The sequence below is a fragment of the Arachis ipaensis genome, chromosome B5, assembly GCF_059453495.1.
Source record: "Arachis ipaensis isolate K30076 ecotype BB chromosome B5, ASM5945349v1, whole genome shotgun sequence".
NCBI classification, from domain to species: Eukaryota; Viridiplantae; Streptophyta; class Magnoliopsida; order Fabales; family Fabaceae; genus Arachis; species Arachis ipaensis.
This window is the reverse complement of record NC_142440.1, coordinates 7,539,611-7,566,649: the sequence shown is the minus strand read 5'-3', so window position 1 is coordinate 7,566,649 and position 27,039 is coordinate 7,539,611. Positions and strand designations below refer to the sequence as shown.

At 39.0% G+C, this 27,039-nt stretch overlaps 3 protein-coding genes and 1 pseudogene across 3 annotated transcripts; all 4 read left to right on the top strand.

Annotated features, from left to right (window-relative positions):
• The first annotated feature begins 766 nt into the window (after positions 1-766).
• On the top strand, positions 767-1,655 carry LOC107640051 (uncharacterized; annotated as a pseudogene).
• Positions 1,656-4,917: 3,262 nt separating this feature from the next.
• Positions 4,918-8,007, top strand: LOC107642731 (metal transporter Nramp3.2). The gene is made up of 4 exons (XM_016346190.3): positions 4,918-5,710; positions 5,859-5,995; positions 6,090-6,742; positions 7,577-8,007. Exons 1-4 carry the CDS (start codon positions 5,205-5,207, stop codon positions 7,772-7,774), a joined length of 1,494 nt encoding a protein of 497 aa, XP_016201676.1. The 5' UTR covers positions 4,918-5,204; the 3' UTR covers positions 7,775-8,007.
• Positions 8,008-18,208: 10,201 nt separating this feature from the next.
• On the top strand, positions 18,209-21,548 carry LOC107642730 (FRIGIDA-like protein 3). The gene is made up of 4 exons (XM_016346189.3): positions 18,209-18,405; positions 19,133-20,187; positions 20,426-20,601; positions 20,697-21,548. Exons 2-4 carry the CDS (start codon positions 19,146-19,148, stop codon positions 21,132-21,134), a joined length of 1,656 nt encoding a protein of 551 aa, XP_016201675.1. The 5' UTR covers positions 18,209-18,405; positions 19,133-19,145; the 3' UTR covers positions 21,135-21,548.
• A 138-nt stretch (positions 21,549-21,686) lies between these two features.
• LOC107642729 (aspartic proteinase 36) lies at positions 21,687-26,349 on the top strand. The gene is made up of 12 exons (XM_016346188.3): positions 21,687-22,301; positions 22,392-22,512; positions 22,980-23,407; positions 23,506-23,662; positions 23,734-23,816; positions 23,903-23,999; positions 24,085-24,157; positions 24,315-24,527; positions 24,679-24,803; positions 25,111-25,212; positions 25,278-25,375; positions 25,861-26,349. The coding sequence occupies exons 1-12, from the start codon at positions 22,060-22,062 to the stop codon at positions 26,030-26,032; spliced, it is 1,911 nt and encodes a 636-aa protein (XP_016201674.1). The 5' UTR covers positions 21,687-22,059; the 3' UTR covers positions 26,033-26,349.
• Positions 26,350-27,039: the final 690 nt, after the last annotated feature.

Sequence of the window (27,039 nt, the reverse complement as noted above, 5' to 3'; positions counted from 1 at the left end):
TATTTTCCATATGTTTATTATATTGTGTCCATATACATGACTTGAAAAGTTCTGGCTAATAGAAATATAAACTTATTTTTTATTTATATATAAATAAATATTTATATATAAATATTTTTTCTTCCGACACAGTCTTTTTTTATGAGCTCAATTTCGACAGGACAGAGTTGGCAAGTATTTTCGTCGATTTGGTTTCCCGGTTGAATCGAGACCAGTGCGTTGCATTCGACACAATAGCAAATGCAGTTAGTCATGGCGCTGGTGGTTTTTTCTTTTTCTGTGGATATGGTGGAACTGTTAAGACTTTTCTATGGAATGCACTGTCTGCTTCAATAAGGTCGAAGGGTGATATTGTTCTCAACGTTGCATCCAGTGGCATTACAGCTCTGTTGTTGCCTAATGGGCAAACTGCTCATTCACGCTTTAAGGTTCCACTCAGTGTTAACCAGACTCTATTTGTAATATAAGGCAAGGCACACCCCTCGCGCGTCTTATTTCATCTGCAAAATTAATTATATGGGATGAGGCACCTATGTTAAATAAATTTTGCTTCGAAGCGCTCGACAAGTACCTTAAGGATGTTCTTCGTTTTGATCGTGGATATAATCCCGATGCTCCATTTGGTGGGAAAATTGTTGTTCTGGGAGGTGATTTCCGTCAGATATTTCCTGTGATTCCTCGTAGTTCCCGGGAAGAGATCGTTCATTCGTGTATTAATGCTTCGAACCTGTGGCAATCTTGCCAAGTGTTGCAGTTAACTGAAAACATGAGGCTGTGCTGTGGTTCACGAGATATCCACGGTGTACAATTAGAGGAATTTGCTACATGGCTGCTTCAAATTGGTGACAGGTTAATCGGAGACAGCACCGATGGCGAATCAGTAATTAGAATACCCGACAACTTGCTGGTGAATATTGAGTATCCATGTCTGCATGATTTGGTGTTGTTTGTTTATTCTGACATTTTACTCCATTCTTCTAGCGTGGATTATTTTAAGGGTAGGAGTATATTAGCACCAACACTTGATGTTGTAACTGAAGTAAACAATCACGTGATGTCTTTGATCCCTGGCAACGAGAGGGTTTACTTGAGCTCTGATACACTGATTAATGAAGATGGTCACCTGGAATCTGAATTATACACAATGAGCACCGAGTCATTGAATGCGCTGAATTGTTCAGGAATTCCCCAACACCGGTTAGTTCTTAAAATCGGTGTTCCTGTGATGCTTCTTCGCAATATTGACCAATCCAATGGACTCGCGAATGCAGGTTAGACGTCTTAGTGACCACATCATTAAGTGCGTCATATTAGCAGGTTGTAATACTGGTGAGATTGTCTTTATTCCCAGGATGAACATGTCACCTAATAATGATACATTACCGATCAGGTTTACTCGACGCCAGTTTCCGGTTGCGCTTTGCTTTGCGATGACCATAAACAAGTCCCAAGGTCAAACGCTGTCAACCGTTGGCGTGTATCTTCCGAGGCCTGTTTTTACTCATGGTCAGCTTTATGTTGCGCTCTCTCGGGTCAGCATTCATTCTGGACTGAAGATATTATCTGTTGGTTCTAATGGCAAAGTTTCAGATCATACTATTAATGTTGTCTATAGAAAAGTTTTTACTGGCTTGCTACGTAACATTCTGCCTTGATTGGTTTATTTCTCATGTGCTCCTTTCATAATCTTTTCGGTAAGCAGCTCTTTATTTTCCCGTGCTTGGCACGGGTCTTAAAACTAGTTTTAAGTAAAAGTCAGTCCATACAAATACAAAATGAGAGTAGACTCTTTGTAAATTGAGTTTTATTTGATTTTAAATATGTTTAACTTGTGGGTCAGAATACAAACAAACAGATAAAATTAAGAGAAAAAAAACCTCCCCCCTCCCAAAAACTGAAAAAGAATGGATATATTATAAAAAAAATTTAAATCTACCCAAAACATTAGTATTTTAATAATTTTACTAATTAATTTTAATTAATATATATTATATATATTTTTTATCATTGAAATTAACTGTTAAATTATTAGAATACTAATATATCTAGTATATTTAAAATTCTCTTTATATTATATATAACAAAAATATTATTTGTACATTAAAATTAGTCATTAAAATCAGTTATTAATGTATTTGTGTATAAATATATGTGTGATTTAATTTATTTTTAATGTGTATTTATATTTTAACATATATTTATACTAATAACTGATTTTAGTGGCTGATTTTAGTATGGATGTAACATTACTTCGTATATAAACAACTCCATGTTCGTCTAAACATTTGATTTTGACGTGCGTTGAAATCTTTGGCAATTTTATCTACTGGGAGTGCCGTGTAAATCATAGGGAATAAAGAGAGTCCACATACTTTTTTGGTATCTATATGGCTAACTCTTGAAAGGTACTGATTTTTCTTCTTCCTGCCTAAGTCTTTAACTGGAGAGAAAAAGAGTGATTGTCTTAGTTGACGGTCTAAGCATATTAATATTTCCAGCTACGGGTAAGAGCCCGGTTTCCCTCGGTAATAAAGTACATTTTCTCGGATTTGGATTTATTTTTTTATTTTGACATAATTTTAAACTAAATTCAGATTAAATAATTTGATTGATTCAATTTGATTGGAAATTATATTATATAACAAAATATATATTAAAGTAAAATTAGTAATAAAATGTTATGTTTTTATAATTTAATTAAATTTTTTATATTATGTGATTTTTTTAATTTATTTTGATATAAATATGATATAATATTTATTAATTTAATCTTTAGAAATAAAATTTTATTAATTTATTATGTGAAAATTTTAAAATTATATAAATATATATTAATTTGATCTAGTTTATTCTAATGTTTTTTAAAAATTTCAAATTAAATTTAAAATTCGATAAAATATTAGGATGAATGATCTAGTTTAACTATCATATACACGGATTTTTTATTTTAATAAATAAATTAATTATAATAATTACTGAAATAAATAATTTAAAAAATATTTACCAAAATAAATATTTTTTCTGTAAATGAGATAATTTTGCACGTATAGTAAATGAGATAAGACAGATGGATGCGACACGTGTATATCTCGTTTACAATACATATATTTGCAAAAATAAAAAATATTTTTTTTGAAAATAATAAAAAATATTAATAATATTAATAATCCAAATTTTTAGCATACAATTAATATTTAAAAAGATTGGTAGAAGAGATTAAAATGGATATATTTGATCAATTAATATTCAAAAAGAGTATATAAAAAATTTTAGATTAAATTATAGATCTAATTGGATTTATTTAAATTTGAAAAATAAAAAACTTGTACGGGTTCAAATTCTATGATAAAAATAAACCCGGTAATTGTATCCACTCCTAAAAATAGAAAGATGTGAAGCGCGTCAAATAAAACAGAAAAAAAAGATATATTTTTTACGCTTGTAAACAAAATATACACATGTTGCATCCTATCTTATCTCGTTTCGCATCCTATCTTATCTCGTTTACAGTGTAAATGAGATAAGAAAAATATTTATTTTGATAAATATTTTTTAAATTATTTATTTCAATAATTATTGTAATTAATTTATTTATTAAAATAAAAAATCCTCATATACACCCGTATTTCAAGCTTAATAAAATAAAGACTTTTAATCTAAATGGCAAAAAAATTTTGATATGAAAATAAAATAAGTGATATATTTTAACATGGTAATTTTTGGTGTTTTTTAAAATTATGGGAGTACACAAATCGGACCCTCCGATTTGTGTTGAAAAAGTTGAAAAAAATTCAGAGTACACAAATCGGAGGTCCGATTTGTGTTAAAAAATTGAAAAAACTCAGAGTATACACCTCGGACCATGCGAGTTCTTTGGTCATGAAATTTTGCTTCACAAATCGCATGGTCCAATTGCAGCTGATGGAATTTGAAATCTGAAACATGGAATTCGGACCCTCCGTTTTGTTTGTTCTGGGTAATTTTTTTTACATTCTGAGGGACACAACTCGCATGGTCCGAATATTTAATCTTAATAAAAAAATATTTAATCTTAATAAAAAATTGTTAAATTTTTTTTTATTTTGAAGTGTAAAAAGGTACAAATTACAAAATGCATGCATATGTGATCAAATTTCTTCCAAGTTTATCGTATATGCATCTATTATCTTGATCATATATACATTTTGTATTCGTTTTAAACTTTATAAAATACATTATTTTTCCCAAAAACAATAAGAAGTTATAGAAAGAAATTCCAGTGAGAATTTTAGAACATTACTAATAAGTATTTTAAAAATATTAGTTAAGACGTTTAATATAAAATATAAAAATTTAAATGTATTAAGATAGCAAAACCCTTATGATATATTTATTAACAAATTTAAAAAATTTTACTTGTAATAATTTTAAATAATATCTTCAGGACGAGGAATTCTTTCATATTCCATAGATTAATTTGTTGTGTTTTATGAAATAATCTCATGTGTTTATTTAAAAAAAAAAGTAATAGAGTCAGCTGATTTTATGATGTGTAAATATTAATTAATTATTATTAATATTTTTAATAATATGATATTATTCACTTGTCTTTTGTTAGTTAAGTACGAATTAAATTTTAATAAAATTGTTGTTAAATTTTTTTTTAAAAATTTAATAAATTAAAAAAAAATAAATAATAAAAATTATAATACAAAATAATTTAACTATAGAATAGATAAGAATTTCCCTTGAATGACACTAATTTTTAATCTCTTAGACACAATAAATCCATGTTTATTACAATCAAAAGATTCTGCTAGTAGATTTTTTTTTCAACATTTTTAATTATTAATCTAATTTTTTTAATCTAATAATTTAATAATATATTTTTAATCCATAATTTTAACATAAAAAACAATGAATTCTGCTCCCTCTAACATCCCTTTTTGATAATCATTGAGAGTAAGATTCTGATGTGTATAGAAAATTATCATATCACTTAATTCGATGACCCTTGGGAGTAGTTTTGTTTCAATTTCGAGATTTAATTCAACGAGAATGATAGGAAGTGGCAGATAGAGCATAAATGTGGAAACACCACTAGCATCAGTTCATCACACAGCACAAGGCACAGTCGAGAGTGAGAGAACCTTTTCAGTGTTTACACGGCTTCAAACCGCCACTTGTTTTATTCTCTATCTCTGGACGCCACCGCCGCAATTAGCATGCCACCCCAACAACCCCTCCTGGAGCCAGAAGAGGACACGGCCTACGACTCCTCCGAGAAGGTGGTGGTGGCGGTGGGAGTGGAGGATGAGTATGGCGATGACGTGGAGGCGCCGCCCTTCTCGTGGAAGAAACTGTGGCTGTTCACTGGGCCGGGGTTCTTGATGAGCATAGCGTTTCTTGACCCAGGGAACTTGGAGGGGGATCTTCAGTCGGGTGCGATTGCAGGATACTCGCTGCTCTGGCTGCTCATGTGGGCCACCCTAATGGGCCTTCTGATTCAGCTGCTTTCGGCCAGGCTCGGGGTGGCCACAGGGCGGCACCTGGCTGAGCTGTGCAGGGAGGAGTACCCGCCATGGGCCAGGATTGTGCTGTGGCTCATGACTGAGTTGGCTCTTATTGGCTCCGACATACAAGAGGTTATTGGCAGCGCTATTGCTATCCGGATTCTCAGTAACGGATTTGTTCCTCTATGGGCTGGTGTCGTCATTACTGCTCTTGATTGGTAATTACTATTATTATGGATAAATTTGCTGTCTTATGCTTGGTTTATTAAATTAAATAAGGTGATTTTGGATTACGGTTATATAAATCGTGGGTCCGGGAAAATGGTTAGTTAATTCAACAAGGTCTCTTTGTTGCTTTGTTTACAGTTTTATTTTTCTATTTCTCGAGAACTATGGTGTGAGGAAATTGGAGGCATTTTTTGCTGTTCTGATTGGCATAATGGCGCTCTCATTTGCATGGATGTTCGGTGAAGCAAAACCCAATGGGGTTGATGTTCTTCTTGGTACTGAGTTCATCTCATTGATATGGACGTGTGTAACCAAATTCTTTGGAGTGATATTGCTTTATCTCTGATACAACCAGTGTTATCTTTGCAGGTGTTTTGGTTCCTAAACTTAGCTCCAGAACTATAAAGCAAGCTGTTGGAGTTGTTGGTTGCATCATTATGCCTCACAACGTGTTCTTGCATTCCGCTCTCGTTCAGTCAAGGCAGATTGATCAAAGCAAGAAAGGCCGCGTTCAAGAAGCTCTTAATTACTACTCCATAGAGTCCACCTTGGCCCTTGCAGTCTCTTTCATCATCAATATTTTCGTCACGACTGTGTTTGCCAAGGGCTTTTACGGTACTGAAATAGCCGATAGTATTGGTCTTGTAAATGCAGGGACTTATCTTCAGGAGAAGTATGGGGGTGGATTATTCCCAATCCTATATATATGGGGCATTGGTTTGTTAGCAGCAGGGCAAAGTAGCACCATAACTGGTACATATGCTGGTCAATTCATCATGGGAGGTTTTCTCAATTTAAGGCTGAAGAAATGGGTGAGGGCGTTAATTACCCGAAGCTGCGCAATCATCCCAACCATGATAGTCGCTCTTATCTTTGATACCTCGGAGGAATCTTTAGATATCCTGAATGAATGGCTTAATGTTCTTCAGTCAGTTCAAATCCCATTTGCTCTTATTCCCTTGCTTTGCTTGGTGTCCAAGGAACAGATAATGGGCACTTTCAGAATTGGTCCTGTCCTCAAGGTATATTAAAAGTTCTACAGCATTTTGGTTACATATCAGCATTCAGCTACACATTACTAGTCCATGCATTTCGTAAATGACTTTGAAATGCCAAATTAATTCATTTTTATATGACTTTGAAATTCCCTGTCTGTACATGCCTATAGTGGTCACAAATTAAATGGACCCTAGTAACAGTTATAAATGGTATACATATATGTGTATATGCTAAATATCCTCTGTTATGCAGTCTATTGTAAGAACCCTAGCTTCTCTTGAGAACTTGGATTTATTTGGAGTAGCCCTTTGTTCAATATTGTTCAGCTCAGTTTGTTTGGATTGATTATTAGGTAGCGTTTGTTTGCAGAAACTGGGACTGAGACTAAGGGACTGCAACTCAGTATTGTATTTGATGGTTAGAAATTGGAACTAAAATTTCAGTTTCGGGACACAAAATTTCAGTTCCTTACCTCCAGAAAATGGAGACAAAGGGGATTGGAATTTTTTAAGACGAGACTAAAACTTTAATAATATTTCTTCTTAAAAATAATCCCATTTAACTTTTCAAATTCCAAATCTACCACTCAATCCCTATATTTATTTTAAATTAAACATAATACTTAGACATAACTCAATTCAGTACATTTTACACCAAATACAATACAGAGACTAAGTCACTGTCTCCTAGTCTCAGTCTCCCTTTCAAACGTAGTTTACTTGCACAACACACATATAAATCATCTTTTCTTTAGTAGGCATCAAATTAAACACAAAAACTAAAAGAATGTAACAAGATCATTCCTTAACAAACGACATATTAGAAATGATTGTTTTGTGAATTGTGATGTGGTACAGATTTTTTCTTGGCTGGTGGCTGCTCTGGTGATAGTGATCAATGGCTATCTTTTGCTAGACTTCTTCTCCTCTGAAGTGAATGGAGCAGTGTTTGCCGTTGTAGTGTGTGCACTAACAGCTGCTTATGTTGCATTTGTAATATACCTTATTGCGCGTGCTGTTTCCTTTTCGCCTTGGCAAAGTTTAGATCGATCATAGGCAGTTGCTAGCACAGAGAACTGAGCATTAATCCTTGTTCCTTCAGACCATGGATGCCACTCAAGACTTTCAATGGATACACTATTCACACACTAGCTAGTTTTTTAGTTCAAGCAAGGGGCTCTGGTTCCTTATTTGCTATCTGTGCATCAGTTACACAAGTCTAAATAGATGTTCCTGTTGTATTATTATTATATTATTATTATTAATGAAACTATGATGTTCAAAGAGATAACTCCTCTCTTGGAATGTGCTATTTATTTACTTCGAGATTCTGGCACAGCCCTGAAAGAAAAGTTTCCAATGGGGAATACAAAGACTGCATGTTAGCAATGCGAACATTACATATATATGTGTGTGTAAAAGAAATTCATTAAATTAGTTACTTATATTTATGTATATATGAATTTTATATTATAACATATATTCTATAGAGTGACCGAATAGTAAGGGATACAATCTATTATATTTTCATATTCAAAATGCATACTTTTTTCTTTGAAAACCTGAGTGTGTCGCCATTCTGAAAGTTTCATGTTCAAGTACATTTCTGTATATTTGTAAAAATGTATATTTTTTTTCATTCTTAAATGAAAAATATGAAACTAAGGATTTATTATATATGTACTATTAATATAAAATTATTTTACTTATGCATGTATATTATATTATATATGCAAAAATAATAGATATTTTTTCTTGTATAATATTGTTACGATGGGTAACCGGAGATTAATGGGCTGGACTCGTTAGGCTAGCCCAATCGTCTGAGGAGGGAAGCCTTCGTAGGAAATCACGTTCCTGGGCCTCCGTCGACTTGTGAATATGGGTGAATGGGGGGTGGTACCTGTAAAGACACTCCGATGCCTAAGTCAGCAAGGGAGTAAGCAGATCTAGAAAGTATTGGGACTTAGAGATACCTGAGGGGTGTCAGTGTATTTATAGTGGTGAACCAATAACCACCGTTGAAGTAGTTCCACCTTTTAAGGTGGATAACCGTCCCTTTATCTTAGGGAAGTTGAGATATGGCTCCTGGAAGTGGGTTGAGAGATTTTAGGGGCAGTTACTCGTTTGAATGAGTGTCTATCTGCCAGCTAATCTTTATTCCCGACTTCTTTAGAGCAAGTCGTGGCAAGAACCGACTTCCTCTGGGGAAGGTCGGTGTAGAGTGAGGCTCAGTTCTTGTGGGTTGGGCCTTTCGTTTGGATCTGGGCCCTAACGTTAGGCCAGGGTATGAACAGTGCCCCTACTCGAGCCCAATTTCTTTTAAGAATTGGGGTCGAGTATTTCGACTCGGAATCGCAGCCGACTTGATAAGGAACTGACGTGATGTTTCAGAACCGACGTGTTTTAAAAATTCTCAACAGTCGCGTCTAATCAAACGTTGCGTCCGTTAGGGATTTGTGTATTCATACGCGGGGATCAGTTACATTGGGAACGGTGCCTTTCTTTAAATGACGGCTTCCGTTTTTACCAATATGCCCCTAACGTTCTTATAAATACTTTCCCTCTCTTTCCTTGCTTCGTTTCTGAAAACTTTCAAACTTCCTCTGCTCTGTTCGGAAGGAGCTTTTGTTCGAAGGAGTTCATCTTTCTCTGCCCCTATCCTTTTTCAAGCAAATGTTAGTTTTCCTCTACTCTTTTTTACAAAGTGCATGTTTTTATTTTAGAGAGGAGGATTGACTCGTAGGCTCTTAGTGACTCTTGTATGATTCCAGGCCCTTAGTGACCTTGTTTTTGATCCTTTTTCTTTTTTCCTTTGTAGGTTTCACTATACCTTTTTAAGAAAGAATGTCTTCCATAGAAACCCTCGCTCAATGGGTGGATGTTACTATTCTGGAGGAGGAACTCTTTGTAGATACTGACGTCATCACCAATCTCCGCACTCATCATAGAATTTGTACTTCTGATGAGGATGAGCCGAAGTATGAGTTGGTGGTCCCGGGTCTAGAAGACCGAGTTTGCTTTGCGAGGGCTGCTGAGGCAGCCCCTCACTTTTTCTATATATATGAGAGCATGATTACCCGTTTGGGTATTTTTCTTCCTTTTTCTGATTTTGAAATAGCCGTCTTACGTCACTATCGTGTTGCTCCTACCCAACTTCACCCAAATTCTTGGGGTTTTCTGAAAATTTACCAGTTCATCAGCCATGTTTTGGACTTTCCGACTTCTCTGAGAATTTTCTTTTTCCTCTTCCACATGACTAAGCCCTTCAGTGGGCAAAATAACAAACAAAAGTGGGTGTCATTCCGCGCCATACAAGGTCGGAGAGTCTTCACTCTTTTTGATGAATCCTTCCATGACTTCAAAAATTACTTTTTCAAAGTTCAAGCTGTAGAGGGTCACCACCCCTTTTTCCTGGATGAGAATTCTTCCCTTCGTTTTCCTTTGTACTGGCTAGAGGCCTCCCCTTGCGAAAAATATGGTTTGGATGATTTGGATGAGGTGGAGGCGGCCATTGTGGGGTTCCTCCGAGAAGTGTGGGGGAGAGTCCCCTACCTGGATACAAAAAATTTCTCTAGGGGTCTCCGACCTTTGTCCAGGCTCAATTAGGTAGCTTTTTGTTTGTTTATCATATTTTCCGACTTGTTTTCTCCGACTTGTTTTACTGACTTTTAGCTTCCTAATTGCTTTTATAGAAATGGCGAAGAAGAATTTCAGGGAGTCTTACTAGAGAGTTTAGGAGGCCAAAACGAGGTCCCGTGCCAGAGTCGGCGGCGCCAGGGTAACTGGTCCTTCTCTTCCTTCTCCTCCCCCTCCTTCCCACAATTTGGGGACCCCCACCCGACCTATTGTCCTTTCCTCCTCAGCTTCTTCTCAGCCGTCCCCTCTTCCCCGATCTTCCCCTGAGCCAGAAAAGAAGAAGCGCAAGACTTTAGAGTCTGGCTCTTCTTTTGAAGGTGAGGCTAAAGTAGATGCGCCTCAGTTTGTTCAGAAGCATATCTATCCTCATACTCGTATAAGTATGGATGATGCTTCTGTTCGAAACCACCTTACTATTCTGGCTCAGGAGAGTATCAGGGTGGCTGGGGTGTGTACAAAGTTTCTGGATATTTTTGAGAAGGCTCCCCTCAGCTCTTTGAGTTCAACCTCGAGGGTTGAAGAGCTGGAGGGGAGGCTTCTCTTATATCAAGGGCAGGAGAGGGTGCTGAGGGAGGAGGTCGCCAAATTGAAGGAAGAGAGGGATGGCCTCTAGGAGAGGGAAAGGAAGTTGCAGGCCCAATGTTCCATGGCGGAGGGCCTGAGGGAGAAGGCGCATGGGAGCTATTTGAGTTTGTTCGAGGATCTCGTGGAGGTGAAGAAGGATTTGATGAGAGCTCGGGAGGCCTATACCGAGTTGGAGGACTCCATTACTGACGGGGCTGAAGAAGCATGGAGGATTTTTAAGGAACAGGTTGGGGTTCTTGCTCCCGACTTGGATCTCTCTCCTTTGGATCCGGATAAAATTGTGGTCGACGGAGCTATCGTTTCTCCTCTCTCTCCCCATTATGTCACCGAGTCTGATCTAAATACTCGGGGGCAGAGGATAATGGAGTCCCCTCCCCGACCAAAAGATGCCCCGAGTTCTTCGAAGGCTCCTGGAACTTCCACCCCATCTCCTATGGACACTTCTCTTTCTGGTCCTAATGGCACTCTCCCTAACTCTGGTGATGCTCCGACTACTCTCTCCGACTCTGGTGGTGACGTCCTTCCCAGCTGAAAAATTTGTTGTGGCTATATGGGGGCTCGGCTTGTGGGCCCTCCTTTTAAACTATTTATTTTTATGTTTGTGGTGGTATTTTGCTGACATTCTCTTTGGCCTTTTATGGCCGTTAACAAAAAATACCCTTTTTTGGATAAGGGTTTAAGTTACCTTTCTTTGTTTCTTGTGCGCATGCTTTTCTGTTTTGGGTTTCGAAAAAACCTTTTTGATCTTTGTTTTGAAAAACCTTTTTCTTGGCTGACTGTCCCTTTCTTTAAGTTTTCCTTAATAACTCGGGACAACCTTTAGTGCTTTTAATAGGTTTCCTGATCTCTTTTTTGGTATTCCTTATACTCAATTTTTTTATTTATTGAGTTCTTATAACTTAGGTTATTTTTGCGATGCGTTTTCTTTGCTTCTCGGCTTTTCCGACTTATGAGTCGGATTTCCCGAGTTTCTCACGATCAACTTTTATAACCTCTTTACACCAACTTGTAACTCGTCGTTTCATCCTGACGACCATCTAGGTCGGTTCATGAGATTTTCACGTTTTGTCGAGCTTAAGTCGGCGCGTTTCGTAGAAAGAAAGAAAAACAAGAAGGAATTTATAAGAGATAAAAGATCTTTACTTATTTGTGAAGGTACTTTTACTGCTACTAAGGGTTTTTTACTATCTATAATCCCTTAGTCTCTACTGTGATGCCTCGTTAAAAACCCCCCTTCAGAAAAAATCCTTTTCTTTTGGGAAAAAATCACGAAGTTGGGAAAAGAGTACATCAGGGAGTAGAGTTCGCTTTTAACTATAGTACATTTTCATGTTACAAGCATGCCACGACCTTGGTAACTCGGCGCCGTTTAAGTCGGTCACCTTATAATAACCTTTTCCTAAGACCTCACTAATTTTGTATGGTCCTTTCCAATTAGCCGCGAGCTTTTCTTTTCCAGATTTGTTGACTCCAATGTCGTTTCTAATCAAGACCAAGTCGTTTGGGGTGAAACTCCATCGAATGACTTTTTTGTTGTATCTGGTAGTCATCCTTTGCTTCAATGCTGCTTCTCTTATTTGGGCTTGCTCTCGGACTTCGGGGAGCAATTCAAGCTCCTCTTTGTGCCCCTGTATGTTTCCGACCTCATCATGGAAGATCACCATTGGACTTTGTTCGTTGATTTCTACTGGTATCATGGCTTCCACGCCATAGACAAGTCGGAAGGGTGTTTCTCCTGTGGCAGATTGTGGCGTCGTCCGGTAAGCCCATAACACTTGTGGGAGCTCCTCAGCCCAAGCTCCTTTTGTGTCTTGTAGTATTTTCTTTAGTCCTTCCAGTATGACTTTGTTAGCTGCCTCGACTTGTCCATTTGCTTGTGGATGTTCCACCGAGGTGAACTGGTGTTTGATCTTCATACTGGCTACTAGGCTTCTGAAGGTGGAGTCGGTGAACTAGGTTCTATTATCTGTAGTAATGGAATAGGGTATCCTATACCTTGTGATGATATTTTTGTAGAGGAATCTCCGACTTCTTTGGGCCGTGATGGTGGCTAATAGTTCTGCTTCTATCCACTTTGTGAAGTAGTCTATTCCCACAATTAAGTATTTGACTTGTCCTGGGGCCTGGAAAAAAGGTCCTAACAGATCCATTCTCCATTTTGCGAAGGGTCATGGAGAAGTTATACTGATGAGCTTCTCGGGGGGAGCCACGTAGAAATTTGCATGCATCTGGCATGGTTGGCACTTTTTCACAAATTCTGTGGCATCTTTCTGCAAGGTCGCCCAGTAGAACCCAGCTCGGATTACTTTTCTGGCTGGCGACCTGACTCCGAGATGGTTTCCACAGATCCCATTATGAACCTCCTCTAATACTTCAGTGGTCCTTGAGGTCGGTACGCACTTCAGCAATGGCGTTGATATTCCTCTTTTATAGAGGATATTTTTCACCAGAGTGTAGTATTGTGCTTCCCTCCGGATTTTCTTGGCCTCTTTTTCCTCTTCGGGGAGGATGTCGAATTTTAGGTATTCGACCAAGGGATTCATCCATCCGAGGTTTAGCCCGGTTACTTCAAGGACATCTTGTTTGTCCTCTGCTTTCACCACAGAGGGTTCTTGGAGAGTTTCCTGGATCAGGCTTCTATTATTCCCTCCTGGTTTAGTACTTGCTAACTTGGAGAGGGCATCTGCTCTGCTATTAAGATCCCGAGTTATATGCCTGATCTCGGTTTCTGCAAAGCGCCCAAGGTGTTCCAGAATTTTTTTTCCAAGTATCTCTTCATATTTGGGTCTTTGGCCTGATACTCTCCATTTATCTGGGAGGTCACCACTTGAGAGTCACTGAATACCATCACTTTTGTTGCACCGACTTCTTCTGCCAGCTTCAATCCTGCAATCAGGGCTTCATATTCTGCCTGATTATTTGAAGCTGGGAATTCAAATTTGAGGGAAACCTCTATTTGGGTTCTCCTTTCATTAACCAGTATTATGCCTGCACCGCTTCCTGTCTTGTTTGAGGATCCATCTACGTAAAGTTCCCACGTAGTTGGCTTTTCCTCTTGGTCTCCTGCGTACTCTGCTAGGAAGTCGGTGAGGCATTGGGCTTTAATAGCCGTCCGAGTTTCGTACTTCAAGTCGAACTCGGAGAGCTTTATTGCCCATTGAACCATTCTCCTTGCAACATCCGTCTTTTGGAGGATTTGCTTCACAGGTTGGTTCGTTCGGACTCTTATTGTGTGGGCTTGGAAGTAAGGCCGTAACCTCCGTGAGGCTATTACTAAGGAATAAGCAAACTTCTCTAGTTTGTGGAACCTTAGTTCAGGGCCTTGTAGGACTTTGCTGGTGAAGTACACGGGATGCTGCCCGACCACATCTTCTCGTATTAGTGCAGACGCTACAGCTTTGTCTGCCACAGACAAGTATAGGACAAGCTCCTCTCCAACTAAAGGTCGGGTCAGGATTGGAGGTTGGCTCAAGAATCTTTTGAACTCCTGAAATGCTTCTTCGCACTCTGGAGTCCATTCAAACTGACATCCCTTTCTTAGTAGAGAGAACAATGGAAGGGATCTTAGTGCTGATCCTGCCAAGAACCTGGAGAGGGCTGCAAGTCGACCATTCAATTGTTGAACCTCTCTTAAGCAAGTCGGGCTTTTCATTTCTAGGATGGCTTTGCATTTGTCGGGATTTGCTTCAATCCCCCTTTGCATCAGCATAAATCCCAGGAATTTTCCAACCTCCACCGCGAAGGTGCAGTTTGCGGGATTCAGCCTCATCCCGTGTAACCTTATGGTGTTGAAGACTTGCGAGAGGTCTGTCAAGAGGTCGGTTTTTCCCGATTTTAACCAGCATATCGTCTACGTAGACTTCCATTAAATTCCCGAGGTGGGGAGTGAACACCTTATTCATCAGCCTTTGATATGTGGCCCCGGCATTTTTTAATCCAAATGGCATGACCACGTAGCAGTAGTTTGCTCCGGGCGTGATGAATGATGTTTTTTCTTGATCCGACTTATACATCGGGATCTGATTGTATCCCGATTAGGCATCCATAAATGATAAGTATCGATACCCCAAACTAGAGTCCACTAGAGTATCGATGCTTGGGAGTAGATATGGGTCCTTGGACATGCCTTATTCAGGTCGGTATAGTCGACGCACATCCTCCATTTGCCGTTTTGCTTCTTGACTAGCACTACGTTTGCTAGCCAGTTTGGATATTTAACTTCTCTAATGAAGCCGGCTTCTAGGAGTGCTTGTACCTGCTCCTCCACCGCTTGAGCTCGTTCTGGGCCGAGCTTACGCCTTCGTTGCTGTATAGGTCGTGATCCTGGGTATACTGAGAGTCTGTGAGACATGAGCTCGGGGTCTATCCCTGGCATGTCGGAAGCTTTCCAGGCAAAGAGGTCAGAATTGTCTCTTAAGAGCTTTGTCAACCTTTGCTTTAGGTTTTCTTCTAGGTCGGCTCCTATGTTGGTATTTTTTCTTCCTCTTCGCCGACCTGTATCTCTTCAGTTTTTCCCCTTGACTCTCGTGCCGCCGAGCTCTATGGTATGGACTTCTTTGTCTTTTCCTCTTAGGTTTAGGCTTTCATTGTAGCATTTTCTTGCCAATTTCTGGTCTCCCCGTACCGTTGCTATCCCCGCATATGTCGGGAATTTCATGCAAAGATGAGGGATAGACACCACTGCTCCGAGTCGATTTAGGGTAGCTTTGCCAATTAAGGCATTATATGCTGACCCCACGTCGATGACTATAAAGTCTATGCTCAGAGTTTTGGATTTTTCCCATTTTCCAAAGGTCATGTGGAGGGGTAGAAATCTCAGTGGTTTTATTGGCGTGTCACCTAGTCCATACAAGGTATTAGGGTAGGCTCTTAACTCCTTTTCATCCAGCCCTAGCTTGTCGAACGCGGGCTTGAAAAGGATGTCTGCTGAACTTTCTTGGTCTACTAGAGTTCTGTGGAGATGGGCATTGGCTAGGATCATGGTTATCACCACTGGATCATCGTGTCCAGGGATTACTCCTTGCCCATCCTCCTTTGTAAATGAGATAGTAGGAAGGTCGGGTGATTCGCTCCCGACCTGGTAGACTCGCTTGAGGTGTCTTTTGCGGGATGACTTGGTGAGTCCCCCTCCCGCAAATCCTCCCGAGATTATGTGTATGTGTCTCTCGGGGATTTGTGTTGGTGGGTCTCTTCTGTCTCCGTTATCTCGCTTTCTTTTTCCATGATAGTCCGACCTTTCCATGAGATAGCTATCAAGTCGGCCTTCTCTGGCCAGCTTTTCTATCACATTTTTGAGGTCGTAGCAATCATTTGTTGAGTGACCATACGTTTTATGATACTCACAGTAATCGCTGCGGCTTCCTCCCTTTTTATTTTTGATGGGCCTGGGAGGCGGCAGTCTTTCAGTATTGTAGATTTCTCTGTATACATCCACTATGGAAACTTTTAGAGGAGTATAAGAGTGATATCTTCTTGGTCTGTCGAGACCGACCTTTTCTTTTTTCTTGGGCTCCCTTTCTTTCTCCTTTATTGCGTGGGGTGCCCAAATTGCCAACTCGGCTCTCGTAGTCTGGCATTCTCCTCCATGTTGATGTACTTTTCTGCTCTTTCTTGTACATCACTCAAGGGGGTGGAGTACCTTTTTGATATGGATTGTGAGAATGGACCTTCTCTAAGTCCATTTACTAGTCCCATGATGACTGCCTCAGTGGGCAGGTCTTGAATTTCCAAGCACGCTTTGTTGAACCTTTCCATGTAGTCTCGTAGAGGTTCTCCGACCTCCTGTTTTACTCCCAGGAGGCTCGATGCGTGCTTTACTTTATCCTTTTGGATGGAGAACCTCATCAAGAACTTTCTCGAGAGGTCCTCAAAGCTGGTAACCGACCTTGGAGGGAGGCTGTCGAACCACTTCATCGCTGCTTTTGATAGGGTGGTCGGAAAAGCTTTGCAGCGAGTTGCATCAGAAGCATCAGCCAGATACATCCGACTTTTGAAATTGCTCAAATGATGCTTTGGGTCCGTGGTTCCGTCATAGAAGTTCATATCAGGACTTTTAAAGTTTCTTGGAACTTTTGCCCTCATTATGTCTTCACTGAATGGATCCTTTCCTCCCGAGGGCGACTCTTCTTGGTCGCCACGGGAGTCCCGACTTCTAAGGGAAGATTCTACCTTCAAGAGTTTTTCTTCTAACTCTTTTCGTCGCTCTATCTCTTCCCTGAGATTTTGGTCTGCCTCTCGTTGTCGCTCTAACTCCTGTTCCAGCTATTCCAAACGACCTTGGTGGCCATGTACCAACCCCATTAGCTCGGCTGCATGGGGTGGCCCTTCCTTTCCTGATTCGCGTCCCTCTGAGGAGTTTACCTTCGTATTTTTTAACCCAGAGGTTCCTTCTCTATGTTGGTTGTTGGCTCCCTGGTGAAGAGTTAGGTCCGCGTCGTTGTTTCCGATATCTAGGTTTTCTTGTTCGGAATCAGACGCTGTATGACCATCTTCGGGTGAATTGTCCGCCATCACTGGTTGATCTCTCGGGTCTCCGGCAACAGCGCCAATGTTACGATGGATAACCGGAGATTAATGGGCTGGACTCGTTAGGCTGGCCCAATCGTCTGAGGAGGGAAGCCTTCGTAGGGAATCACGTTCCTGGGCCTCCGTCCGACTTGTGAATATGGGTGAATGGGGGGGGGGTGGTACCTGCAAAGACACTCCGATGCCTAAGTCAGCAAGGGAGTAAGCAGGTCTAGAGAGTATTGGGACTTAGAGATACCTGAGGGGTGTCAGTGTATTTATAGTGGTGAACCAATAACCACCGTTGAAGTAGTTTCACCTTTTAAGGTGGATAACCGTCCCTTTATCTTAGAGAAGTTGAGATATGGCTCCTGGAAGTGAGTTGAGAGATTTTAGGGGCAGTTACTCGTTTGAATGAGTGTCTATCTGCCAGCTAATCTTTATTCTCAACTTCTTTAGAGCAAGTCGTGGCAAAAACCGACTTCCTCTGGGGAAGATCGGTGTAGAGTGAGGCTCAGTTCCTGTGGGTTGGGCCTTTCGTTTAAATCTGGACCCTAACGTTGGGCCAGAGTATGAACAAATGTATTTTTTTTTATAACCAAGTAAATGAATATTCGTGGAAGTAATAGGCACCATTGCTATACAATGGGTTTCGGCCTGCTAGTTTTATTTTTTTATTTTTAAGACAAGAAATGGGCTGAATTATTTGGGCCGCAACAGATAGTCCAAGTCACTAACACATTCACAAAGCTGTCCCTCTTTGGAGATGTGTCTGAAATCAAGTAGTCTCTCACATAGCTGACATAGCTCCCATCTCTTTTCTTTCTTTCTTTCTTTCTTTCATGCATCTCCGGCTATTTCATCTCATCGCTCTGTGTCTTCCGTCTTCCATCTTTAGCGGCATCGGCACTCTTCTTCCCCATCGGTGACGGCCACCCCAGCGCCTAAGCGCAAACCAGGTGCCCACTCTATCCGCCAATACTGCTGCCAAATTTCTCTTTCTCATTAATGTTTATTCTATTCTTGGTTTCTATTCTCTCATTTTTGTGGTGATTATCTTGTTCTCTTTATGCCCTAATTCATGTTCCGTTTAATCTTGTAATTCCTTGTTTATAATATAACGCAAAAAACACACGTTCTTGGATACTTTGAGGAATCGAGCTGCGTGCCTTATGCTTTGCATAGCCTAACCACTCTCAATATCCATACTTGCTTCCATCTGCTATGTGTTCACAAATCAATATAAAAATTTTGTAAATTTCATCTATGCTTGATAAAATTTTCAATGTTCCGATAGGCGCAACGAAATTACGTAATGGAGATTGGATATATTGAATTACAGGGTTGTTCTGTTTATTTATAATAAATGAGAATAGTATAATTCCCCAAAACCCTCGAGAGAGCTTAGACTATGAACTCTAGAAATATTCTCCATGAATTTTTATCTGGTCTGTAGTCATCTTATTTGAAGAGTAATATAATTCACCGAACTCTCTAGAAAGCCTAGACTGTAAATTCTGAAAATATTCCTCAACAGTTGTCAGCCTTGCTCTATTTTTCTTTACATGGAATGTTTAATTCTTTATGACGGATTTTGCAAGTTGCAACATGTCCTGTTAATTTTATTTTAGGTTACAGTTAATGCTCTAAATAATGTTTGACCAAGGAGTTGCTCTTGAAATTCAGTTGAACACGCTGCATGAATATGCCTGACATGGAGCAAGCTGGGGAAGACGTGCAGTCTCTGATGGGGCAGCTTGCTCAGGCATTTATTGAATTAGAAGCACGGAAGGAGGCTTCAGAGACTAAAATCCAGTGGGATGAAATTAAGCAACATTTCCAAGAGCTTGAGGTGACAATGAATAGGAAGCTTGAAGAGATTGAAGCCAAGGAGAAGGAGTACGAACAGAAAGAATTAGAAATGAATGCATTACTTGCTGAGAGAGAGGCAGAGGTTGCTTCTAGAGAGCAGGACCTCTTGGATCGGGTTCAAGATCTTAAAGATGCCGCTGTTTCTGCCATTGTGGAGGCTCGTGCAAATCACCAGACTGCGACTTTGGAGTCTGTAGAAAATGGGGAGAGCAAAGAAAACAAGGTAAGCAGCTCTATTGGTGATGCTAATTCCCCAGAGGAAGACTTTCCTCATAAATCAGGTGAAAATACTGATGGCGTGGCTACTGAGATTAGGCCGCGTCCAGAGCTAACTCAGTTTTGTGAGCATATGGATGCAAAAGGTCTTCTGAATTATGTTCTGGAGAACGAACATAATCTCTCTGTTATTCGTGAAGATATCTGTATTGCATTAGAGCATGCTACTGAACCAGCACGTTTGGTGCTGGATTCACTAGAGGGGTTTTACCCCACCAATGAAACTACTGAACCAAAAGATAAAATGGATGATGCCCTTCAGGGCATGCGCAAATCCTGTATTATAATTATGGAAGCCATGGCCAATTTATTGGCAAAGGCTGACCCAGGTGCAGACCACCTTCTGAACCCTGAAACTAAGCAGCAAGCCAAGGCAATTGCTGATGAGTGGAGGTCCAAGTTAGCTAGCGCAGACGTTGATGCTGCCAATGGAAATTCATTGGAAGCAGAGGCTTTTCTGCAGCTTCTTTCAACTTTTAGGATTGCTTCAGAGTTTGCTGAAGAACAACTCTGCAAGCTTTTACAAGCTGCTGCTCAGTGCAGGCAGGCACCTGAGCTCTGCCGATCTATTGGGTTAACTCACAAAGTGCCAGGTTGGTTTTCTTTTGATTAACTGACCTGTGAAGTCTGCAATGAAGGGTTCTCCAGTCAGATATGTAACCTTACTATAGATAACTAGTTTTCTTTAAGGATGTTAATAAATTTGAATTTATAACGAAGTGCCGCCATGTGTGACATATATACGCTGCTGCCTTTTGGTATCAATTTACATGGTCAGAGATAATATGATTATCATATATTTGATCATTCTAACTACTACTTTTTATGCAGCTATTGTAGACTTATTGATAAATGAGGGGACACAAATTGCTGCTGTACATTTTATTCACTCCTTCCAGCTTGAAGAAGCATTCCCGACTGTGCCTCTTCTGAAGGTATATCTCAAGAACTTGAGGAGAAACTCACAAGTCCGGGCTGGAAATGTGGGTGATATTGCAATTGCTAAGGTATGATTTGGTGCTTCATCGAAGTTCATTTCAATTGTTAATGATTTTCTTATTCTGCATGTATAACAAATTTGTAAATTGCCGTTTATCTGCAGAATGATGCCAATGCAAGAGAGTTGGCTGGACTGAAGACAGTGATCAATTGTATCAAAGAATACAATCTTGAAGCTGACTACCCACTTGATTCCCTTCTGAAAAGGGTTGGTCAACTAGAGAAGTCAAAGAATCCGGATAGAAAGAGAAGTGGAGACTTTAACAAGCGTCCTCCATCAAAGAAGCCGAGGATGAATTCAGGTTATCATCGTTCATCTGGGGGTAGCGCTGCTCCGGCCGGTGTTATGGTTAGGCAACATCCACCAGTTAGGGCAGCTGCATATGCAGGGATTCCAGATAGGTATCCTCATGCTGGTACTGCTATGTATAATTATCAAGTTCCTGGCCAAGCTATGTACGCTCAACCATCCAATGCTGCTCCTAACCGAGGTCGATATATGAGTAGTGGTTTGCAGTCGTCACACAAGCTGTACATGTGAAATGTGATATACTTCAAATCGTTGTAGGGAAGGACTAGATGTGCCATTAATACTTTAGTGAAGCCATGCTTCTAGGCATGTTTTGTTCCTGTTAACTTCATTTGGAAATTCGAAAGAATTTAGTATGTGTGGGAGGAAGTTTCGCATTTGAGTCACTATCTGCTGTTTGTTTTTGATGGTGCAGCTTTTATTTGGCCCAAAAATCAGCACTGCGAGTTGTGACTATTGATTGTAACGAAGCTTCCTTTTGTTAAGTGAGGGTTTCTCTCGAAGATATAGAGATATTTCTTTGCTAGTAGTTAGCACCGAACTTTTCGTTATCATCTCCATATTTGGCATATTCCTTGTGCCCTCTCTCTGTATATTATGGAATGATTATCAAAGCAGTTTTCTTTTTCTTTTTTAATAGAAAAATGCTATTTATAATTTTATACAATTAGAATTTATCAAATATAACCAATGATTCGTGGAGAAAATGCGACGCAATTGGAACCCTCAACCGCTGGAAATTGACATGTTGAAACTTCAAAGCTCAATCTGATCACAGACCATAAAGAAACAATACTTCAATATGCTCAAAATGAATGAACGAAAAAATATCTCAAGGATTTTTTTCCTTAATAAAAAAAGAAGTTAAATGCTCAACAACGACTATTGAATTATTACCTAACTAATAAGGCGTTAACATTAACGACTCCATAGTGTTCCAACTTCCAAGCACTGTGAAATTAACAAGCTCCGGTAAAAGTAAGTCGATCAAGTCAAATTCAATAAACTAAAGGGTATAACTTGAAATTGAAGGAAACGGTAACCCGACTTGCCTCCGTTCCGTTCAGTTCTCCAATTAAGGGTGCTGTGTGTTTGCAGCACCGATCAGCGCCATCGTCGCGCGGGAATTAACTGTAGTCGTTGGAGTCAGTTACTAATGGCGCGAGCTTGGACTCTGTTCACTCTGATTCTATGGGTGGCAGAGTTGGTTCTTTGGGGAGATGGAAGCGATGTGTTACTGCTGCAAAATGCAGAGAAGGGCTCTCCTCCTGCCATGATTCTCCCTCTCCATCTCTCTGCTCCTAATTCTTCCAACTTCAACTTTAATCATCATCGCCAACTTCGAGGATCCCACCCTAACGCTCGCATGAGACTCCACGACGATCTCCTCCGAAACGGGTTTCCCTCACTTCCCTATTCTGAAAATCGAGATTCTGTATTCTCAGTATTTACTAATTTGTTTATTAATTGGGAAATTTGATGGAGTAGGTACTATACCACGCGGCTATGGATCGGTACTCCGCCGCAGAGGTTTGCTCTTATTGTGGATACGGGGAGTACTGTTACTTATGTTCCTTGCTCTACTTGCCAACACTGTGGTACGCACCAGGTGATGTTCCATTTCCCTCTTATGGAGGCACTTTTGCGTCAATAATTTCATGTTTGTTAAATTTGTTTAAAAGAGCTGCTGTTGGGTTGTGGATATGACTTTTGAGTCTCGATTATCAAAATTGGTCATATAAGTTGATATAAGAAATTGATTGGCAGTTTCAGATTCAACATAACTCTAGGTACCAAGTGTTAGCCGTAAGTTAGTTAGTTATGGTAGTTACTATTGGTTAGTTAATGACTACTAGAAATAGAAAGAATTCAATAGAAAGAATTGTGTCTAGTAATTTTGAGTAATTGCATCTTGGACAATTTAGAGGTCTATTAATTAATTACTATTCCTCCCTGTGTGTTTATTTTGTTTCTTAGTATCTTCCAAGGATTTTTTTTTTTAAGCTGTGCTCATGCATGGGGAACTCTGATTTATCTGAAGTTGAATGGATTTGTAAACCCAATTTTATTTGACAGGATCCAAGTTTCCAGCCAGACTTGTCAAAAACCTATCATCCTGTCAAATGCACCTCGCGATGTAACTGTGACAATAAGAAGAACCAGTGCACATATGAGAGACGGTATGCTGAAATGAGTAGTAGTAGCGGGGTCCTAGGTGAGGATGTCGTATCCTTTGGAAATCAGAGTGACCTTGCCCCACAGCGTGCTGTTTTTGGCTGTGAAAACGTTGAGACTGGTGATCTGTACAGTCAGCATGCTGATGGCATCATGGGTTTGGGCCGTGGTGAATTAAGTATCATGGATCAACTGGTTGAAAAAAAAGTAGTAAGTGATTCGTTCTCACTTTGCTATGGTGGAATGGATGTTGGTGGAGGTGCAATGGTTCTTGGTGGCATGTCTTCCCCAGCAGACATGGTTTTTACACATTCAGATCGTTATCGAAGGTAGGATTCGAATATATTACGGATACGAGGTATCATGCTTTTCTTAACAAATTCATTTGATTAATCTTACATTTACTCTAGTTTTGGGATGGCAACAGTCCATATTATAATATCAATCTGAAGGAGATACATGTTGCGGGGAAAAGATTGCCTCTAAACACAAAGGTGTTCAATGGAAAACATGGAACTGTCTTGGATAGTGGCACAACTTATGCATACCTACCACAATTTGCATTTCTCGCTTTTAAACATGCCGTAAGTTCTTCCATAGATGTATTTTTCTTATGTGGATCATGACTCTGATTATCTATTTTATCTGCTTGCAGATTATGAAGGAAGCCAAGTCTTTGAAGCGAATCCCTGGTCCAGATCCAAATTACAATGATATATGTTTTTCTGGTGCTGGGATGTATGTCTGTTCTCTGTATCATTATTTAAGAGTAAACAGATACCCGTTGCAGCTTAAGTAACAGTTTGAGTTTACTCGTGTTTCAGTGATGTCTCTCAACTCTCTAATAAATTTCCAGCTGTTGACATGGTATTTGATAACGGTCACAAATTGTCACTGTCACCTGAAAATTACTTGTTCCGGGTTAGTCCCATATGAAGATCATTAATATCTTTAGCTTTACAGTTTGATTGGTTTCCTAATCCCTGTTTTTCACATTTTTATGAAGCATTCAAAGGTGCGAGGTGCATATTGTCTTGGGGTTTTCCCAAATGAAAATGATCTAACTACCCTCTTAGGAGGTAACCCATTTACTGTCAGTAACTTCATTTCATTTCATTTCATGCTTTTCCTTCATTCGAAATAGATCCTCTCTATTATTTTTTTGTACAAGATTGCTAGCTTCTGAGGTATAGATTTGCATTGCTTTAGTGATCATTCATATATTATTTTTTATAGGTATCATTGTCCGTAACACACTTGTAATGTATGATCGTGAGCATTCAAAAATTGGTTTCTGGAAAACTAATTGTTCTGAGTTATGGCAAAGACTACACATATCAGATGCCCCACCACCTGTGCCTCCAAATGCTAAAGGAACAAACTCATCCAATTCCACTGCACTAGAGCCTTCAGTTGCTCCATCTGCAACACTGTATAATTTACATCAAGGTATTATAAGCTGATTGCTGTTTCAACATGGATAGAATATTGTACAGTTTAAAAAATAGTTATATTCTGTTAAAGTTTTAATCTATATTCATAATGTGTATGCTTACTCATGAGTCATGACTGTTGTACTTTCATCAACTTAAATGTGCAGATGAACTCCAAATTGCTCAAATTACAATTGTAATTTCATTTAACATTAGCTACTTGGATATGAAGCCTTTCATTACTGAATTGGCCGGACTCATAGCTCATGAGCTGGATGTTAATGCTTCACAGGTTAGAAAACTGTAACTTAAGTGCTGGAACATCTTGCTGCATAGTTATGGCTTTAATTGTGATTTGTAATTCCGGTGCAATAAATGAGTTTAATCATAATATTGAGACAACCTTCACTAGCTCAAATGATTGGTGTGGGTTGGGTACTTGGGTCTGGTTAGAGGACTGGAGGTCCTAGGACCTAGGTTTTAGTCTTTCAACCAACTTTCAGGTGTGTCCCGAAAACAATTTTGCATTTTCAGCTAATATTTACCTGTTCAAGTGCGTTTTTACTTGTGATAATAATATTCTTGGTTTCCTGTCCCAGGTTCACTTAATGAATTTTACTTCTTTTGGAAATGGTTCTCTCTCTCAATGGGTCATAACCCCAAGGACATATGCTGATTACATTTCTAACACCACAGCAATGGTAAGTTGGACTTTTGAATAAGCATTTATGCCAACATTGCCATCTGATGGTGATTTTTTATGCAGAGTATAATTGCCCAGCTTTCTGAACATGGAATACGACTTCCTGAGACATTTGGAAATTATAAGTTACTTAGTTGGAATGTTGAGCCTCCACGGAAACGGTAAGGTTCTTCTTAAAGTAAAAGTGGAATTATCTGTTCTATAGTATCATTTATTTTAGTAATGTTAGGGAGACAAAAAACAATCAGCTCAAACAGTCTAAACTTGTCTTATTTAACATTTTTTTTTTTGGTGACTGTCTTATTTAACATTTATTTATTTGGCTAATATTTTTTGGTTAGCAAACATTTTTGCATTTATTTATTGTAGTTGCATAATTGCCTATTTTTTATTTATTTTTAGTTCGTTTAATGCGTAGTGGAAAAATTTTGCACGTTTCTTCTTTCAAACATTACCTACGCAATTTCAGATTCATTTATTCTTCTCTTTCTGTGGGTCTGTTCCTTATTTTAGTTACCATTTTGGTGATCAGTTTGTTCTTGTGTGTCTTTGAGGTTGTTAAATAGTCTTCAATTTTCTATGGTTCTGTTGTTTAGATAGAACTTTTATCTGTTTTTGTTATTAACACATATTCCTATTGATGCAGGAGTTGGTTGCAACAATATTATTTGGTTGTGGCTCTGGCTGTTATGCTTACATTGCTTCTACTAGTAGCAGCCTTAGGAATATTCTTAATTTTGAAAAACAGAGAGGAAATTGTGCACTCGTACAAGCCGGTTGATGTGGTTGTGCCAGAGCAGGAACTTCAGCCATTATGAGCTACCTTTGTGCTGCAGCTTCTGCATAATGGTCTGCCTAATCCTGATTAGTGCAACTAGCATATACCAACATTCTTTTGTTTCAAAGAAATCATGCAGTTTATATATAACGAAATCTTATAGGAACATATTTTGGAAATTGCATAGTCAGAAAAGAAAATTTGTGAATACTGTAATATACAAAAGGGTGTCACATTAGGTTGAAGTTTTGAACTATTTCGTCCAGGAATCATTATTGCTACTTCTGTGTATTGATCCAAGAATCTTATGTCCGCATTTATTGAGGGCTTCAAGGTTTTGATTGGTGTTTTGATGAATACTCTGTTGAACATGTTTCTTGTGTTTTTCCGTATTCAGACATTATCACATTAATGATGATTAATAATAGGTTGTGATAATAATAGCAACATATTTCAGTGTCAAAATGATTATATGTCAATCAACAAATATTTAAAAAACAACTACGTGTACAGCTTGTCGCGCAATTTCATTTGCCTGCTTAGATCTGATATTATTAAATTCTAAAAAGAAAAAAAAAAAAAAACAAAGGTGTGAGGAATCTCTCTGGTGTTTTGTGTGAATAAAACCACGCGCCTGACCAATGTTCGTAACATGAACGCAGATCACAAATTGCTGACTTTGCAGTACCGTTGTTCACCAGTTACTTTCATTTCATGGCAGTGGAGGTAGGTGGACTGTCATTTTTTTTAGTGATAAGTCATAACTCTCCATCTATATTAATTAATACTATTAACGTCTCATAACAAAAACACAAACCCAACACAAACAAGAGCAGCTTCTTTCATTCTTTGTGCTAAAAGCAAAGAGAGAGGTATACACTAGTATAAAACTCAGCAAATCAATTTGCATTAAACAAATTAAAAATTAGTATTACATTAGACAAACAATTTTACATTATGTGTGCATCAAAATTAAGTCCTAAAATATAGTGCATACGTTCTTTATTTTTTTGGTCTAAACTAATATAAAATTCAGTAAATTTTCAT

Coding starts and splice junctions, on each gene's coding strand:
- LOC107642729 (XM_016346188.3), top strand. CDS start 22,060: ATGGCGCGAGCTTGGACTCTGTTCACTCTGATTCTATGGGTGGCAGAG. Junction 22,513..22,979: donor AACACTGTGGTACGCACCAG/GTGATGTTCCAT, acceptor TTTATTTGACAG/GATCCAAGTTTCCAGCCAGA. Junction 24,804..25,110: donor TGGATGTTAATGCTTCACAG/GTTAGAAAACTG, acceptor TTCCTGTCCCAG/GTTCACTTAATGAATTTTAC.
- LOC107642730 (XM_016346189.3), top strand. CDS start 19,146: ATGAATATGCCTGACATGGAGCAAGCTGGGGAAGACGTGCAGTCTCTG. Junction 20,188..20,425: donor GTTAACTCACAAAGTGCCAG/GTTGGTTTTCTT, acceptor CTTTTTATGCAG/CTATTGTAGACTTATTGATA. Junction 20,602..20,696: donor GTGATATTGCAATTGCTAAG/GTATGATTTGGT, acceptor GTTTATCTGCAG/AATGATGCCAATGCAAGAGA.
- LOC107642731 (XM_016346190.3), top strand. CDS start 5,205: ATGCCACCCCAACAACCCCTCCTGGAGCCAGAAGAGGACACGGCCTAC. Junction 5,711..5,858: donor GTCATTACTGCTCTTGATTG/GTAATTACTATT, acceptor CTTTGTTTACAG/TTTTATTTTTCTATTTCTCG. Junction 6,743..7,576: donor GAATTGGTCCTGTCCTCAAG/GTATATTAAAAG, acceptor GATGTGGTACAG/ATTTTTTCTTGGCTGGTGGC.